Source organism: Aricia agestis, chromosome 1 (genome assembly GCF_905147365.1).
Source record: "Aricia agestis chromosome 1, ilAriAges1.1, whole genome shotgun sequence".
In the NCBI taxonomy this organism is placed as follows: Eukaryota; Metazoa; Arthropoda; class Insecta; order Lepidoptera; family Lycaenidae; genus Aricia; species Aricia agestis.
In genome coordinates, this window is record NC_056406.1 from 14777966 (window position 1) to 14796364 (window position 18399).

General features: G+C 38.3%; 2 protein-coding genes across 3 annotated transcripts in view; one reads left to right on the forward strand and one right to left on the reverse strand.

Moving 5' to 3' along the window:
* Positions 1 to 8456, reverse strand: part of LOC121740342 (protein unzipped) — a 28374-nt gene extending 19918 nt beyond the window's left edge. Inside the window, exon 1 of the mRNA XM_042133017.1 lies at positions 8199 to 8456. The gene's annotated coding sequence lies outside the window, so the exon portion shown is untranslated. The remainder of the gene's footprint in view (positions 1 to 8198) is intronic.
* The window catches only part of LOC121740329 (mitoguardin), a 48970-nt gene extending 31506 nt beyond the window's left edge, over positions 1 to 17464 (forward strand). The window contains exons 1-11 of one of the 2 annotated variants that reach the window (XM_042133009.1): positions 10828 to 11076; positions 11434 to 11634; positions 11874 to 12153; positions 12317 to 12562; positions 13583 to 13752; positions 14138 to 14326; positions 14463 to 14572; positions 15006 to 15174; positions 15536 to 15640; positions 15996 to 16124; positions 16641 to 17464. In XM_042133009.1, coding sequence (XP_041988943.1) covers positions 11434 to 11634; positions 11874 to 12153; positions 12317 to 12562; positions 13583 to 13752; positions 14138 to 14326; positions 14463 to 14572; positions 15006 to 15174; positions 15536 to 15640; positions 15996 to 16124; positions 16641 to 16955 — 1914 coding nt within the window. In that variant the 5' untranslated portion in view covers positions 10828 to 11076 and the 3' untranslated portion in view covers positions 16956 to 17464. Of the gene's footprint in view, positions 1 to 10827; positions 11077 to 11433; positions 11635 to 11873; positions 12154 to 12316; positions 12563 to 13582; positions 13753 to 14137; positions 14327 to 14462; positions 14573 to 15005; positions 15175 to 15535; positions 15641 to 15995; positions 16125 to 16640 lie in introns of those variants that run through there. The other variant, XM_042133002.1, reaches the window with a different exon arrangement.
* Positions 17465 to 18399: the final 935 nt, after the last annotated feature.

Consider the following 18399-nt stretch of genomic DNA (forward strand, 5'->3'; position numbering starts at 1 on the left):
ACTCCGGAGAGTTTACGTACCAATTATGGAGGAGATCGTTTTAGATCGTGCATCGGTGCAACTCTACACTATAATGCAGTAATAGGAGCACATTAATTGAACATCGTGATAGTCATAATTAGTGTAATTGGATAGTACGGACGACCGTTAGCGACGGCGCAGACGCGAAAAGGGACTAACAGGAAGCGTAAGTAGAACTGCTTCCGGAAAATACGAATTTTGGGGCTCCGTGCCAAAAGAACACTCGTTTCGCTAGAAGTTAATCCTCCTGTGTTGTAACTTGTGTTCATATTTTGTTTCGTTACAACGATTTGAAAACATACCAGATACGAAAAGAATGAAGTTTTTTTAAGTGGATGCAGATATGAATTAGTGTTCGATGAAAATACCCGTGCTCTTTTCCATACCCCGTAATCCTCTCCGAGATTCAACCACCTGAGATATGTAGAGATGTACCTCGTAACTCCTTTGTTTCGATGTAAGAAGTTTAGTGAACCGTAATGATTTCGAAAGGGAAAGAACGATGTAAATATAGACATGTTGAACAGAAATGTGGATAGTAGAGGGCGTTCCAATGGCCCGAGTCCTTGGAAATAACCTTCAGGAAATGTCGGAGTGACCTTGAGTTCCCTTGTTGGAACTTTTGCGCTTCAAATTAATATTGCATGTTATTATTTTATAATGTAATTTTGTGGCAAAACGGTCTACGCTTACATTTTAGGCTGTTCCAAGTTAATTTTGTACCTATCAACAAGTATTATTTTTGTAAAATGTACCCGTAAAAGACGTAGATAGAGCAAAAAACGTTGTAGTAGTTATTGAGCTATTAACAATAATACAGCTTCTATTATGATGTAAACAAACTCCTAATTACGCTACATGTATACATACCGTACAATTTATTTACATCATTAATCATCGTATAAAGAAGTCTGTCGAAGCAAATTACTGGAAACGGAAGCTTCGGAAAAACAACATGTAGGTGCACTAAATACCATGTACAATACTACTAGGGTCTAGGCCTCTCCCGCGCGGCGTATATGGCGCGGTAATTTTTACTCGCTTGCGCCGCATACCCGTAACCAAATATTGCACAAGAGTGGCTTTCACTCGATCGTTTTAACCTGCGTTTACTACTAATATGGGCTCCAAATAGCGTTTTATACCTTCATAATGGTGCTGAGGATATAAATTATCTCGAACGGATATTAAATTATAAACCGTTAGTACCGACAGGGTGCGGGCTCTTTTGTGACCACGGCTTACCAGAGATTATAGACTGCGGTCATACCTTATTTATCTACGAGCATTATTTCAATGGAGAAGCCGTATTCAGTCTATTGGGGTTCATAAAATTCCTCATAAAATAAATTCCGATTGAATCAGAAGCAGATTTACTTAGAGATGAGATGCATCATATAAAAAAGTATGAAATTAATTGTAGAGCAGAATAGACACGAGAGATAAATGTGTGTAATGTGTGTAATAATGAATAAATTATAAATAATGAGAGTTATTATAAGAATAAAAGCTTCATTCAATTTATATGATATCAAAGTAGATACAAGAGAAAAAAACAAAAGACACAAAACTATCTCATATTATAACAATGAGACTCATATCGTGTTTAATGTAGAGCCTTGAAGACAGTCTTCTTAAAACATACTTTTGCTTTATCTCGTATATTTTTAATTAAAGTTTTTAGCTTTAAACATCCTCAATATTATAAAGAGCCTAAATGCCTGTTTCACCACTTCCTAATAAGTGCCGAACAGGCTATCCACCACTTAACTCGACAGAGTATGGAGAATCTGTCAAAAAAGTTGTGAAAAAGGCTATTCGTCACTTTATCAGAAAGTGGTGAAACAGGCCCTAAATAGTATGGTATATAAATAGGTAATGGTGATTCTAGATGTACTGTTTCTATAACATGAATTTGTTTTTATTCTTTGGGGGTCAGATGTTTGAACCATTCGACCTGTAGTATTCAGTACCAGAATGTTAGTCAGTACTATGTGGCCTGTAGGATTAAGTATTCAAATAAGAATAAGTTAGACGAAGACGCATCCGCACTGCTGGCTCATTTAATTTCCTCGCGCTGACCGCGGCAACAGCTTGTTATTTCAATGTGAATTAATTCATTTTAAAGTACCGTACTATCTATGTGTGTTCCCTGTAATTACACACGTTCACATAAAATGAATGACCACACTCAATGTTAATTTTTCACTAACTGCGAGAAATATTTCTTACTTTCCGATTAAATATGGTGTTATAACGTTACTTAGCGTATCTTCTCGAAAATTGTACAAAATTCAAAACTCTTAAGTAAAAAGCCTTTTTTAATGTTGAAGTAACTACATTGTATTTCTAAGTATTTTTTCCAAATCGTAATTTCCTATTTTTTCCTTTAACTTCCTATAGCAAGGGCTTGCGTTTATTCAGTTTATTTGTAAACTGCATAAAACAAGGAATGTCCATTTAAAGCGTTCTCACTGGAATATAATGAACAATAACATCCAGGAACGCGTTTATTTTTGAAGCGTATAGCAACGGCGAGACTCGCAAAATCACGCAAATCGATTGTTCCACTGGCCATGAACTCAAACCTCTCGCTGCCGAGCATTTCACGGAAATTTCAATCGGAACAGGCAAAAACCGCGTTACGGATGTGGAATCGAATACGACTCGTTTTTACGCGTCGAATCAAATTATTCTTTTGAAAGTAAGTAGGTACATATTTAGATAAAAAAAATTAGACAGCAATGCTACTCTACCAGAGTTAGACATATCTCTTTTTATGAAGTCGTTGATTGGAAATTTCTTCTTCCTGGCGTCATGTCTTCAAACTAGACGAGGCAAAAAGTAGTTTTCTTTCTACTTTAAGTTTCACCGAGACATAAAAGTTGTTATTCTAAAAATCTCCGTCGAGTAAATAAGAGACTTCTCATAGTATATTTTGCAACAAAGTAACATCAACTGAGCAAATAATAATTCACTATCTCAAAAGGAAAGACAGCTGCGCGTCGCTCCCCTCCCCGATTGTTCGGCCAAGGGTCGCCCAATAAAGGGAGCTGTGTGAAAAAATATAATGGAATTGCAGTCTGGGACCCACGCACGAACTATTATAATAGTTCTATTATAAAATTAGAGGTATCCTCCTTCAAAGATCGGATACAATATTCTCCATAATATCGTTGTTTACGATGCTAATCTTAAAGCTCCAAGTTCCAACAGCTGCATTTGCTTAATAAAACGTAAAACTTTATCCGAACAAAATAACGTTATGGTCCTCAGATGTAAGTAGGTTGAAATCTGAATAGAGGTCTGCCTCACGTGCTGATTTTATATGAGCTCTATTATTTTATAAAGAAGATGCCGTAAGATCAACTCCAACTGAATAACAATTTCTAACTCGCGCTTTGAATGTAAATAAAATTACCCATGCTGATTTGTTTTTATCTCGTTACATGGATAAATTTTGTATCTCCTAAAATAATTTAATCTTAATACGATGCAGATGGAATTTATGAAGTTTATTTTTGGAGTGTTTAATATTTATAAACGTATTTAGATAACTGAATACAAGGCTGAATATTACGGTAAAGGCGAGTATTCGAATAATATATTGGTATTTGGTAATATTATTTCGTGTAACATTAAACATTTTATAGCAATTCGTTGCCACTAGAGTACTCTCAATTTGTCTCCAGTGTCAACCTTTACTAGAAAAGCAGTACAATGCTTAGGGCCTGTTTCACCACTTCCTGATAAGGCTATCCACCAATTAACTTGACAGATCAAGTATGGAGAATCTGTCCAAAATGTTGTGAATAGCCTATTAAGCACTTTATCAGAAAGTGGTGAAACAGGCCCTAAATCTGATATGTCTGCATCAACATTGTAATACCATAATGGACTCTTCCCACCTCTTCCCCTCACCGAGGGTTGTGACGGGCATTGGAAGTGCATTAAGCTATTAGTAAACAGCTAGTGCTCCCCGGAACAAAGAGCATATCCATTATAATCCAATACCGTACAGTTTATCGATCATAGAACATGCTACATTTTCAAACAATGTCCTACTTACACCCATGCAATTGAAACGTCCTCTAGAGCGCGTCTTTAAAATAAATTGGACCGAATTTTAGGCGGACGACAATTAATCATACTTTTAGTACCGAACAACATTACATAACGTCTAAGTTATCTCTTTACTAATTAACGAAAATTCGCGGCAAAGAGCTGACTAATGATGCTCAATAAAATTTATCAGTCACGTATCAGAAGATATTCCAGTTAGATAGAAGCCCACACGGGGGCCCTGATTGTAGTGACGTGTTCTTAAATTGTTGCCGGCTGACTCGCCCGCGTAATACGTGTAGTCATCTATAGAGGCGGAAAAAAAAGATGATTAATTAAGTACGTATTACACTTGTAATAGCTATATTATCTCTCTTGTTTTTTTGCTCTAGCTCACAAGTCATGCTATCTAAATGTAGGCCTCGTCACTCGTGTGCCAATTGCTCTTGCATCTCATTCTGAGACACAGTATTCAAGGAATAAGAAATAGAAACAGAAACTATTATATGACTCTACCAAAAAGATAAGAGTATGATTATCATACTTGTGCTTTTGGCGTAGTTTCTTATTTTTGATAGCAATTTGTTTGTATTCTGTATTTACCTAATGCGTGTAATTATTATTGACGTTAATTTTAAAACACCTTTGGTTTTCAACTTTTCATAGACAGTCAAATATCATCGTATCATTTTATGACCGCCAAGAGAGTACAGTCGCATTGAACTTGCAAGTTGCAACTTAAAAGTTTGCCTCCTGGATACGTAAATTTTTAAAAAGGTACCTAATTTGTGAAGACGTTGAATTTTCGCAATTCGCACGTTCGTAAGCAGCAGCAGCGAGGCGAGTCGGCAGTCGGCAGTCGGTATCGTCGCGCGGGCGCGTATCGATCGCCCGCCGCAGCGTGGCCTGCATGCGAACGATTCTGTCCCTCCGACCTCAGACCTGCCGACCCTAAACCCTTTGTTACAACAATGACCTCGTTTACTATTATGTCAATATGTCATTGTATCGCGACTCCAGACTAATGAGCACACACCATAAGTGGTGCACCTCCTGCACCAGCCCACTTTGACACTTTTCCGGTGTCATGTTTTTGGTAGCGTTTGTAAAATAAACTTAGTATTACTTGATCTAGGTCAAATGTAGGCATATAAAAAGTGTACTCGACTAAGGTCTCCGGCGAACAAAGTTGGTACACTATATAGGTGATACGGAAATCATGGTTCAGAGGTCACCCGAACGATACATATTTATGAACCTGAAAGTAGAGCATAACAATCTTGAATTTTCCCGATGTCCCCTTCAAATTTTGTACATTCCCGTAATCCTATAAAACGTAATGAAATTCTATTTCTTACTTACATCAAAACGTATTCCATTTATTCTGAAATTTTTCCATTTAAATTTTTATCTCCGTAGGTTTCACCCTAAAATTGCTGCAATTTTCCGCCCGACAAAGCTACGTATTGTTTTACGGAAACGGCCGCGCGGTGCCTTTGCCGCCGAAGTAGGCCGTTTGAATTGTATAATCGTATAAGGTCAAATCGATGTTTAATCTTAGCGACCCAAATAAAGATCTCAGTTTTTTATCTCGAGGAATCGTTCGTTTGATCTTATGCCAAATAGTCAAAAGCGATCGACGATGCAAACGGTTAATTTGTAGGTCGTCGAACCGCACTTATTGGCTGTCAATTGGTGCGGACTTAACGAACGTCAGAATTAGATGAGTGATGCAGCGGAAACAGGTAAATTATGCCGACACAGGGTTCGCTAATTGATTAATCTCTACAGCTCGTAATTCTTCCTTCGGAGCTTCGTGCTTCGCGATTATATTTATTAATTGCGTTAAACCTTAACGGCGACTTGTTGCAAATGAAATGTTTATTGCCGGCTTGTCGTGTACCTCACTAGCGTGTACGGCGTAACCCGGCCGGCACCGTAGAGCTTAGCTTTGCAGTGACTTGCAGTGTGTGACTGGACACTGGACAGGCACGCTGCACGCATCATTTAAATGTAGAGTTCGATCAGATGTAACATCAACATAACAAAAAATATTTCGAACCAAATATAGAACATAATCCTTTTAGGAAGTCAGAAAAAAATCAATTGAAAGAACGCGTCTATGATTCCTTTGGTGTAGAACCTAGTCCTCTGAGCGAGTACGCCCCCGGCCCCCGAGCAACACGAGTACTTAGTATTTGCGAAGTCCCTAATTGAAATGACGTGAGCGGTGCTACAGATCGATAGCTCGACGCCAAGTGGCCGATGGCGCGACGGCTGCTAGACTCTTACGTCTGCTGCTCCCAATACCATCGCATTGTAGAGCTGCCTTTGAAACACATTCCCACTAATTAAGTACACTCACCCTATTACTTGCATACTTTGCATACAAAGATTAAAAATGTTAAAAAAGTGTGTACGTCTGCCTGTTTGTTACCTCGTCACGCTTGAACCGCTGAACCGATTCTGATGAAATTCGCTATGGAGATAGTGTGAGTCCCGGGAAAGGACATAGTCTCCTAGTAGACTCCGAAAAAGTACTGCACCTTCGCAATAAACGAATTTGTTCTCAACGGAGTTGCAGGCATCATCGAGTTACTTATAAAAATGTTACAGTGTTTGTATCGTTATAGATATTATGCAATTATGTCTTGTCTTTGTTGTCGAACCACAAACTAAATAGTAGAACGTCTTTATAGACAGTGTAGATACTTTTATCAGTATGGGGCTAAACAATATAAAAGCTGGACAAACAGAAAAAGAAACTATTGAACGCGAAAACCTGTGCAAATATATAAATTATTTTATTAATATGGATGACTAATACGAATGGTTTTCAGCTTATGTCATTTTTAATTTTAATGCAAGTAATATAAGACGGAGGTTTTATATCTTGAAATAATGTGTTATGTTGGCAATACTAATCTTCACGTGAATAAAATTAATACGAATGAGTACGCGCGGTCGACAGTCAGCACGCCCGTAAAAGGAAGGAACATTTTTTGTGAACACACATTAAATTCCGCTCGAGCATTAAATATACATTAGCCAAAAATTCTTCGCCTATTTCGCGCGTTTGTACGTGTGTTGCCATTTCACCTCGCACGCCGCGCCGAACTTGTGAAAATATTCCTCCAAGATTACGCTGGAAAAGTAGATAAGTCACGCCTTTCTGCAGAAGTTGCGTCAGAATACGTAACTTTATTGTGATATTCTTATTTTGTACGAGATAGCGGGATACCAGTTACTTTATGTTTCGTTAAGTTTAAACCAACACAGCTGTGTTTCAGCCAGAGTCGTATGAAACTGCAAAATGGTATTCTCATATGACAGTCTCATGCGTCGAAGGTCCCCTTGAAATTTTGAATGAATGAGAACTTTTGAAGATGCATAAGAAATTGGTTTAAAATTTCATGTGAAAACCATTTTGTAACTTTACTTTACCCAGAGTAATAATATTTTGTTTATTTTTATTTATTAATATTATTTATCAATTGATAAAATATTTTAGAACCAAAATTCTTGTTATAACATCATATGTTTCACGTGGATAAATCATTACTAAATTGAAGACTGCATGAAATTATACGATGTATTAATGTTGGATTAAAATAGCAGCATCGGGTTATCCTACCGGCTTCTCCAGGTCCGGATAAAGTAGGTGAACGAGGATGTGTTGCATAAGTCTTGGCGTCTAAAAACTATGAATCTCCGGAACCGGTTCACGAGAAACGTGTTAGGAGGTCCTTGTATTTTAACGTGACTGCATCACTTACGATACTATAGCGCCGTACAAGGAGCAATCAACAAACGCGTACAAAACATTACAAACGTAGGTACTAGGTACCTACTAGATACCATTAAGCCTTTAATGCACAACGACATAATATAAAATGTTATAAGTATTCCATATTGTACAATTTGCAGCATATACTATACCTAAGTAGTATCAATATTAGTTAAGCAATAATATTATAAAAAATAAATTCCAATGAGCAAGAACCTAAGCTGGAACCGAATGTCGTGGTTAAATCTGCACCGAATTCGTCACCCGAACAAAAAATAAAAGATTGATTGTAACTGGTTTCTTAAAATTCCTCGTTGAATTTTCTTACCTGCTAGAAAAGACCGGCGACTTTTAACTCAAAATGGTGGAGTCGTTATAGGTCACTGAGCTGCAAATTCCCGAATACGCACATACACTGTTTATATCTACGGCACAATATCGTAATTGGATCCCACTGAAATATCGACGTAGAGACGTAGAGAACGGTCGTCGACGAGGGTAGCGCTGCGTAGCAGAGCCTCTATAGGACTGACGGCGGGCGCCGGGCGCGGGTCTCGCGGCTCGCGCGTATCATCATCGGCTGTCGGCAGGTTCTGTCCGTCCGTCCGTCCGTCCGGACTCCGGCGCGCGTCGGCCGCGGACCATATCACACCGACTTAACACTCCGCTAGTTTTGAACTTCACGTTAATGACCTTTGGTTATATAATTTTATTATTAACGCGCGTAAGCAGCTAGTCAACTTTTTGTACAAGTTAATAAGGAAGAAAATAATTTTAATGTTGGTACTGGTAGTTTACTAGGTACAAGTATTTAGTTGTTTATTATAAATTATAATTTACTAACTATTACTTGTAAATTGAAATTAAAATATGCATGAATTTTATATTATGTTTTACTTATTTATTACGCCTGAAATACGTCAGGTAACGTTAATTTCATACATCTTTTTACAATTAGGTGGAGTTAAAAATGTATAAACAAAATTAGGTAACATTAAAATGATCGTTGCCCAAAATAAATTACCAAGTGAAAAAAGATAAATCCTTGATGTGGTTGTACGGGAACATAGCTGCTCTTTTATGGTAAGTTCTGAAGAAAATTTAAAAGAACACATCAAATAGAAGTCACTCTAGAAATGATTAAAGAAATCATCAAATCTTTAGGCTTAAAAGTTCGAAAGTTTATAAAATATATATTTTGTAATAAACTATAATTATTATGGGCTCCGCTCAACTTTAAGATCGCTCGACAAAAATGGCGCAGTGTACAATTTCTTGATCTGTTTGGTGGGGCGAAAAGATGAGCGGGGCGAATACTACGCGTATTCGTACGGAAGGTGCTACTGGTTTTCAGACTTTTCTTATTAATTAGGATTTTTATTTAATTACCTGTTTGTTAATTAAGACGAGACGCGATATTAAGCGGTGAAGCTACATTAATAGCTAATAACATTATTGGTAGATATGAAACACGTGGACGGATTGATGAGCGATCTTAAAGTTATGCGCGGCTAATGGCTATACCTGACAAGTGACAGCGTTCAAGGTTAGTGGAAGTGACGAACAACATGATGTCACCGTAACCGAATTACCCGCTAAGGATATTGCTTTGGAAGGAAAATACCGCGGCGGTTGAAAGTTCGCGGTAAATAATTTAATTACTTACGCGCACAGGTGAGCGGTAAGCCGACACCGCCGCGCGCGCCGCACCCTCGCGTCGTGTCTTCCGCCGCTAAAATATTAACACGTGACATTGAAACTGTTATATCTTAAAACGCTACATATCCAGGGTTATGAATTCTACAAAAATTACGTAAAAAAATTAACCACCTTACTAATAAACGCTGTATAAGCTTTGAATAGTTATACAGTGTTTTGTCTTCTTCAATCCAATTAAAATTGTAACTTGTGTGACAGGAACAAAACACTGTATAACTATTCAAAGCTTATACAACGTTTATTAGTAAGGGGGTAAGTATATTAGGCGGCGCAACGACGCTATAAAGTAGCTTTCGGTATCGACTGTCGTTGAAGTCTATTTCATTTCAACTTTTTTCTGGTTATATTAGATGGATTTTCGTCTTCAAATGTGAGATGATATTGAGGCTTATTATAAGTTTAAACTATAATTTTATAAAAACCAAACTCTATTTAATCTTCCAGTCATAAAAATTGTAATTAAGTATTTGAGCCGGCTCTACATTTTTACATTGTTTCTTTGGAAGTTTAAGTGATTTTGTTATAAGGAGTTAGGATTAAGGTATTGGGAAAGCAAAATCTTAATCCTTAGTGACATCTACCTTATTCTCTATACGTTGGAAACCACTTCGATTTCAGTAGCGATATACTGCGCGACTCTACATTTGTAGAGATTACACTGCTTGTGCTAGTTATGCTACTCGCCGCTAGATGTCTCTTAACCTTGAGAGCTTAATAATTTTGATTTTAAGTCGAGGTGAAATTTGTTAAGTAAAATATGATATTTAATAATCTATACGTTTAAATTATATTTTTTGAAAATTGTTGCGCTTCAGTCCAACTAATGATATAAATTGTTTAAAAAAATCCCACTGGTGAGAGTTTTAAAACATGTTTCACGACATCTGTTGGCGTAAATGTGAGGTCAAACAGCTTCAGTGATGTCGTTGCACTTATACCGTAGCCTACTGTTTGCTTAGGTCCAGCAGGTCTCACGTCTCCCGTGTACTTATCAGAAATGAACCTTGTCTCAACACATTTAGAGCTATATTACACTAATTTGATTTCTCCAGGAGCGAGATAGTTCATTCTGTCCATTTGCCTCTCTTTCATGCAAGCAGCTTTGTCGAAAGTTTTTGCTTACATTTCGATGCATTTATATTTTACATTGTTTTAAAAACCATGCTTTAATGCTGTTAACTTTTTTATATACTATGCATTTTAGTTCACCATCATTCTACCTAGTTTATTTTTTATAGAGTCCCTTCCATGGACCATAATCATTGTTCAGTCCTCCTTTTATGTCTATGTCGGGACGCTATTCGATAAAATGTCCAATGGAAACTAAACGTCATTGCAGCAGTCGCCATTACATATACAAATCACTATTAATTTGTGATCTTGAAAGAAATTGCTATTGTCAAAATGAAGCGGGTAATTTAATTGTAATTTGAAGATAATTGTTGCCGATTATTAAAAATTTGGCAGTCTGGAAACAACATTAAAAGGTAAGCAAATTATTACTGTTTCTATTAATAAACAATGCAATATTATAGCTTATGATGAGAAATTAATACAAGAAATTATCTTAGTTTCAAATATGTTACGGAATCAAGTAGTAAACTGTAAATAAAACAATGATTAATATAATATCATAGCAATAAAACATATTACTTATGCAAAAAGGATTATAAATGATTACTACATTTTAGGAAATACTTAATTTAATTCTATTATTAGTTACCAGCTATATCTAAGCTTCGATACATAGTGAAATAATTTTAACAAATATAATTTAAATAATTTTAGTATTTTTATTTAAACAATTTTTAATTTTATATTTGATTATTATTTTATATTTTTAGATGGCGCCTCCACGAAAAATATTGAGACAGCAGTTGGAGATACTGATAGACTTTATAGAAGCCAACAAGGACATGTCCAAAGGGTTCCCTCCTGGGCCGCGGATCGCGCACCAGGGAACCAAGCACAAGTGGGCCGTGCTCGCCAAGAAACTCAACGCTGTGCCATCTGGGGTCTTTAAGGCCCCCGATCACTGGAAAAAGGTATTTAATATTTATAGTATAATTGCAATTATAAATAAATGCTATAAAGATAAGTCCGACATCGGATGTAAAAATATTGTATACTTATTTTAGACATTAGCTCTATCTCGATACCTTGCTCTATCTCTACGTCGATATTAATTAACGCAACTTTTATTTGTATTGGTTCTAGTTATAGCCAAAGAACGATGCTAACAACATGATTATTTGTTTTATGTAGCTGAACTTTGAATTTTCAGTATTGGTTCGAGTGGCGACACAAGTGCCGGAAGAAAGCCGCGAACGCCAAAAGGAAACAGTTGTCTCCAGACGCGTCGACGTCCCAGCGAGCTGTGCCTTTGAACGACTTGGAGATTCGCGTGCTAAAGGTCAATGGGGAAGGTGCGGTGTCCGCCCCGGTAACGTCATCAGAGCCAATGGACACCTACGCCAATGATGATTCTGACGCAGACCAGAAAATGCAAGACGATTATACCTGGGATATTAAAACGCGACAGGACTCTAAATACACATCTTCAGGTGAAGATTTACTTTATTGTCACTTAATTCGTATTAAAATTGGTTTTAAGGTTATGGCATAAGAAACAAAATTAAAAGGGAAAATAAAGACTTTTACCGGCTTGGCGAGTTTTCCCAACTTCTTACTTTCATTTTCTAAATCGCCAAATCGTTATACTTTCAGAAACCGAAGGCAGAGCTGCTACACCTCCACCGAAATGGGCTATGCAACTAGAGGAACGGAGGCTCGCGTATGAGGAACGGATGGCCTCAGCCTTAGAGACCATAGCGGCAACGATGAAGAGACAAGAGGAGAGGAGAGGGATGGCAGAGGAGAGGCTGTCGGACGCCATGGCAAGCATAGCCGGCAGCCTACAGGACATCAACAGTGGTTTGCAAGAAGTCATACAACACATACACCATAATCAACTGTCGTACAACGAACCGCCTAAGAAAGAGGTGTTGTTTCTATAGGATTTAGGAATAAGCTAAAAAATTTGGTAATACGTTGGTCTCATAATTTGTACAGCTTAAAACTGCGAAGTGCAAAAGTGCGTTTATAGGCTTTTCGTGGTTAAGAAATCTTAAAATGATTAAAGAAAGTTATTCTAGTCCAAATACCATTGGGACATCAAAAAATTAACATACAAAATTACATTTTTGATTACCTATGTTACGTTGTAGGTATATTATGCCGCCTTAATTCTACATCTTAGTGTAATAAACAATGAGTTTCTAAAATACTTAGTAACATAGAATATCATTGGTAATAAATAATAAGAATCAAGTCAACCTACCTACTTTGTACTTACCTGTGTATGTAAACTATTATAGAATGTCACTAAATGATTATTAGATATTATATAATGTTTATAAATGAGTATTATTTTAATAAATGATTAAATTGAGTTAAATCGTTTATTTTAAAACCTCCTTAATTCCTAAACTTTGTAGGTACGATGAGAATATGCAGCACAACATATAATATATTTACTGATGTCATATTGGATATAGATTTTATGCTAATTAGTATTTTCACATTGGTAATTGGTATAAAATTGATTTGGTATGACAGTAGCGAAAATCTTACTACTTGTACCAAAATTGAAATAAGTATGAAGTGAAAAACAGTGTCAACACTCTCTACAAAAATGAATGGCCTTGTTACAAAGTTTTACGCTGGTTTTACCTATGATTATGTCGGTCCATAGTCGGGAGTTACAAGTCCGTTATCACCAAAGTACAGCTCAGCCCACTTTTTATGTAATTACGTTTACTTACGTTTCACCACTTCTTGATAAGTGCCGGATAGGCTATCCTCAACCTATTCAGTAGATAGGTTGTGGATATCTATCTATACTCTATATGTCAGATAAGTTGTGGATAGCCTATCCTACACTTATCAGGGAGTGGTGAAACAGGCCCTTAATCTAATAATAAAAATTGTCGGCAGGTATGGAGGCACTAGAGACGAGTATAAACTACTGGGAGGACGCCCTAGCGGCGTTCTCGCTGGGGGCACGGGGCGGGGTGTCGGGCACCCTCGCGCTCACCTCGCCCGAGGAGGCGGAGTTCTGCCGGGAGATACAGGACCTGCTGCAGAACGCGTACCTGCTACAGGTGAGCTGTCTGTGTTAAACGTTACTGGCCAAGTTGCGACTAAGGACAATCGGGCTCGTGTATAACTAAAGCTTAGATTAATGATTGGTCTCCGGACAAAATTCTTCAGTGTGGAGTTCACCAAATCTCACAAGCGGTTGGGATTCAGCACTGCCCCTGAAGTCCTATACACTCACTGAAAAGCAGACTGTTTTCTATTTTGAATATATGACGGTAACTTACTACACTAAAGTTTCTATGTGGTTCGCGTCCGCGAGATTCTCCGTGAGATTTACTGCCTGAAAAATGTTGACGTGGGCTTCATATCTACACTTTCTGTTAAACTATATAATTAAGAACTTCAATAAAGTTAAATAATCATTAAAATGACTGGTATGTCTTACAGGAGCGCTGCGAGCTGCTGTTCCTGGACCAGCGGTCGGTGCTGTTCCGGTCTGAGAGCGGCGGCGGCGGCGGAGGCGGCGGGGAGGGCTCGTTCGGCCGCACGCGCCTGCTCTCCTCACACACCGCATCAGACCACACCAAGAAGGAACACCACTCAAGCGCCGAGTCCTTCGCCTCCGCTGAGGATCAGGTAGCTGATGATTTTACTGCGATTGAAGACGTTGAAGAGCTTCTATCTTATTGATCAAAGAAAACGACGTCATCTACTAACTACTACTTACTAGTCACCATTGTATATCGCCATTATTATCTTCTCTCCTTTCCAGGTAGCAGATTTGAGAGAATTTGACGACCTGACGGAATCACTACCGGAACTAGAGAATTTAGAATTGTATCAGCAGGCTCTGAAAGAATTCGAATCTGGCATTCCTTACAGGTTGGTTCATAACGAGTAATCAGTAGGTACAGGATAAGGGCCTGTTTCACCACTTCCTGATAAGTTCCGGATAGGCTATCCACAACTTTTTTTGACAGTTCGAGTATGGAGTATCTGTCAAATAAGTTGTGGATAGCCTATCCGACACTATATCAGGAAGTGGTGAAGCAGGCCTTTAGTGAAATAAATTCTGAATATTAAAAGCAACATGTGGTAGTAGATGTGATGCCTCAAGTTTCTCAAGGGAAATTGTTTTCCGCTAGTCGCTCAATGTTTTTTTTTTCTCAATTGTATTTTTAATTTTTTCTTACGAGAAAAGGAAATCTCATGACGTGTCTTGCTTATTACATAGATATCCCACAAAAAATCATGCTGCTATCATTAGATAAGCATTAGATTGTACTAGGTACAGATAACGTCTCCCTTATTCCAGGACTCTCCGCTCGGATGTGGTAGGTTGTGCGTCAGAGGCGGAGTTTGCGTGCAAGCTGCACTGTCTGCGGCGCGGGCTGCGGCGCGTGTTCGCCGACCCGCACTCACGCAACTGGTTCGTAGACTCCGGCCGCCAGGTGCTCACTGACCTGCTGCTCTTCGCTGACAAGGTACAATTCAACTGAATTTATAAAATGGAGGTTGTAAAAGTTTACGTGTAAAAATTATGTACCATCGACGAAATTGATTCCTAGGCAGTTGACAGACCAACATCATTTTGGTCGGCTCATGTTAATTTATTGGTTATTGTGATTTGTAGGGCTGTCGGCTGGGTTTGACGTAACGCGACCAAACTACGTAGGTCCTCCATCTGCCTAGGAATCAACTTCTCTGATAGTAAATATTATGGAGAAAAAAGCGGTCTCCTCAGAATAGTTCAGTTTAAAAAGAATAACTTTAAGCGGACTCTATATTCTGGGTATGATTTGCGTCGAATCTATTTTTAACTTTGCTGTATCTTTTCCATTTCAGGAACCAAAGGAGTTCTTAGTTGCGTACGAGGAGATGGTTTCATGGACGTCCGACTTGGCCAACTGGAATATGATCGAGAAGGAGCTCTCCAGTAAGGGAGTTAAAGTGAGTTTGCTTCTGTGTCTTTTATTAAAATCATTGTAATTAATATTTTTAACTATTAATCATTTGATATAAATAAGAATAAATCGACTACTTTCGTACCTATTATTATTGATTTACTGAGGCAAACGGTCCACCAGCACGCTCAGCATAGAATGAGTTTCATTCTACTGAAAAATAGACAACACATAGACAAAGACGCATATTGACAAAGAAACCCTATCATTTTATCCCTTACAGTACTTCTATTCTTTCGCACTCTTCTCTTTCTTCTACTGAGGCCATGCCAAGCCTGCAGGTCCTAGACCAGCTTATCTAGGATGTTTGTTTATTAATCAAACATTTTTTTTAATTTCAGGTGGTGTCATTCTACGACGTGGTGCTGGACTTCATCCTGCTGGACGCGTTCGAGGACCTGGCGGCGCCGCCCGCCTCCGTGCTCGCCGTCGTCCGCAACCGCTGGCTCTCCGACGGCTTCAAGGAAAGCGTAAGTACCGTTTTGAACACGCCTTTTCACTTCTCGGGTGCAAATCGCTCATGACTTTGTGATAGGGAAGTTGTTCACGAACGATAAGAAAATTAGGTTTAGGGCAAAATTTAAACAATCTTTACGTTGTGATGTCGTGAAGGTAAATCAAAACTTTGTTTTAACTATCCATGACTTTGCAGTATATATTATTAACAATTGTCCTGTGGTAAGAGTTCTTACATTCGTCATTTGTTTTTATTTAAGGCTCAAGAGTGGACGCCTTATTGTCGTCGAATATTAAGTGAGTAACATGTTGCACTGTTGCATGACATGTACAGTTGTTACTTGCCCCCGTGTGGGGATGATATACCTGTTACATTCTATATCTGCAACGGGACACAGATTGTCTGAAAAAATGTTTGAGTTTTTTTTATTCACACAAAGGAGTTTCACTTCAATATTATTTTCCATAAATAAGCGAAGACTTATTATATTATATATTATAGACTTATTATATATAACGTTATATTCCAGGCGCTGACGACCGCCGTGTGGTCGGTGATAAAGGCGAAGCGGCGCTACCTGCAGTTCCCGGACGGGTTCATGGCGCACTTCTACTCCATCTCGGAGCACCTGCTGCCGGTGCTAGTGTGGGGGTTCCTGGGGCCGAGCGAGCGCCTGCGCGACGTCTGCGACACGTTCCAGGCGGAGATCGTGGGCTTCATCTCGGACCTGTTCAGCTTCCATAAGTGCCGGTACACCACCGTCGAGGAGCTGGCCGAGGACATCATGCAACACGCGCGCTCCAGGATCACCAACATCACAGATAAGCTCGCCGAACGCAACTAGGTGCCTGTACTCGTTGACAATTAATTTTATATACGTATACGTATGAGACGGTCGAAATATCTGTGTTACATTTGAATGGTTTAGGAGCTGTCGCGTTTCCGCTCCGTTCCAAAAGGACGTGCCCTAATAGCATTTAAATCTGATGGCCGTGTAATCGCGTGCCAGTCGACAGATATTTTGTCTGTGTAGTAAAATAATATCTCAAGCAATAAGGAAGAAATGTCAGCTGTAGTTGAGTTTCTATTTAAGAAGTGGCAAAGTCTTTTTAATATTATGTTACATCAGAGGTGCTTAGATTCTTACGTGTCATTTGGACACCAAACTCAAAACCGTCCCTTTCCGAACGACCAACATCAGATTATCATAGTATTGTATTATTTCTTATGCCACCTCAGATCAAATAGAAATGCAGTAATGCCGTTTGTCAAAACTAAAGCCAGTACACGCAACGCACTTATTTGTAAACACATACGTCTGAAGGGGGTGACAGACGTGCGAGTAAGTACGCGGACTTATGACTCGACGATCTTAATCGCCTGTGTGTCAGCAAAGAGCCGCGAGCCTGGGGCATGGTAATCCAGTGTGAGCGATTCTCGTGTGTCACCGACGCGAGCCGAGTAAGTTCGCAAACTTAAAACCCGTGTACTTTAAGTTCGTACATCTATCAGGCACTTTACATGCATAAAACTACGCTACTTCACACTATCTTCCGTTTATGGTTGGTCGACTAGGTGTTGTTTGACATGATTAGAAAACCCATTTGGTTCGTAGAACTATGTCTCGACTCGATCTGAGTATGTTACCCCTCATTTACTATAATAGGACGTATTCACAATTAACTGCCATTAGTTGATTCATAAGAAGCCCATGTAATAGTTAATCAAATATTACTATTAAGTATTATGTTAAGATTAGCATATTATTAGTTTTTATTATTCGTAGCATATTATACTATTTCAAATCACATAGGCAAATATTAAACTATCGTTTGCCTGATCTCTACTGCATCTTTGAAATTGTTTATCCTTAAGTACTCGAATGTTTATGATGAAATATCAGGTGTAGTACGATTTCGAGTATACTAAATTGTGTATTCCTTTGTATTATGAAATGATGACGGCTAATGGTACACGGTAAAGTTTCTATAAGCTTATGTTGTACCATCAATATTTGTTAATTTATTTTGTACTTTTTATTAATTTATTAAAATAAAGAAATAAAATAAAATCTGACTTATAGTATGTCCACAGCAGAAACGCGAAGGAATAGAAGTGCTGGCAGTTTTTGTGCATAAACTGACAGATTTCTTTTGTTAATCTATAACCATGTCTATTTTACCGTAAAAATAAACCCTTTCTATGGTGGTCATGCTAAGCATGCTACTGCTAACTTTTTATTTACCCATTTATTATGTGTCGTGAATATTGTAGATTTGTGATTGATA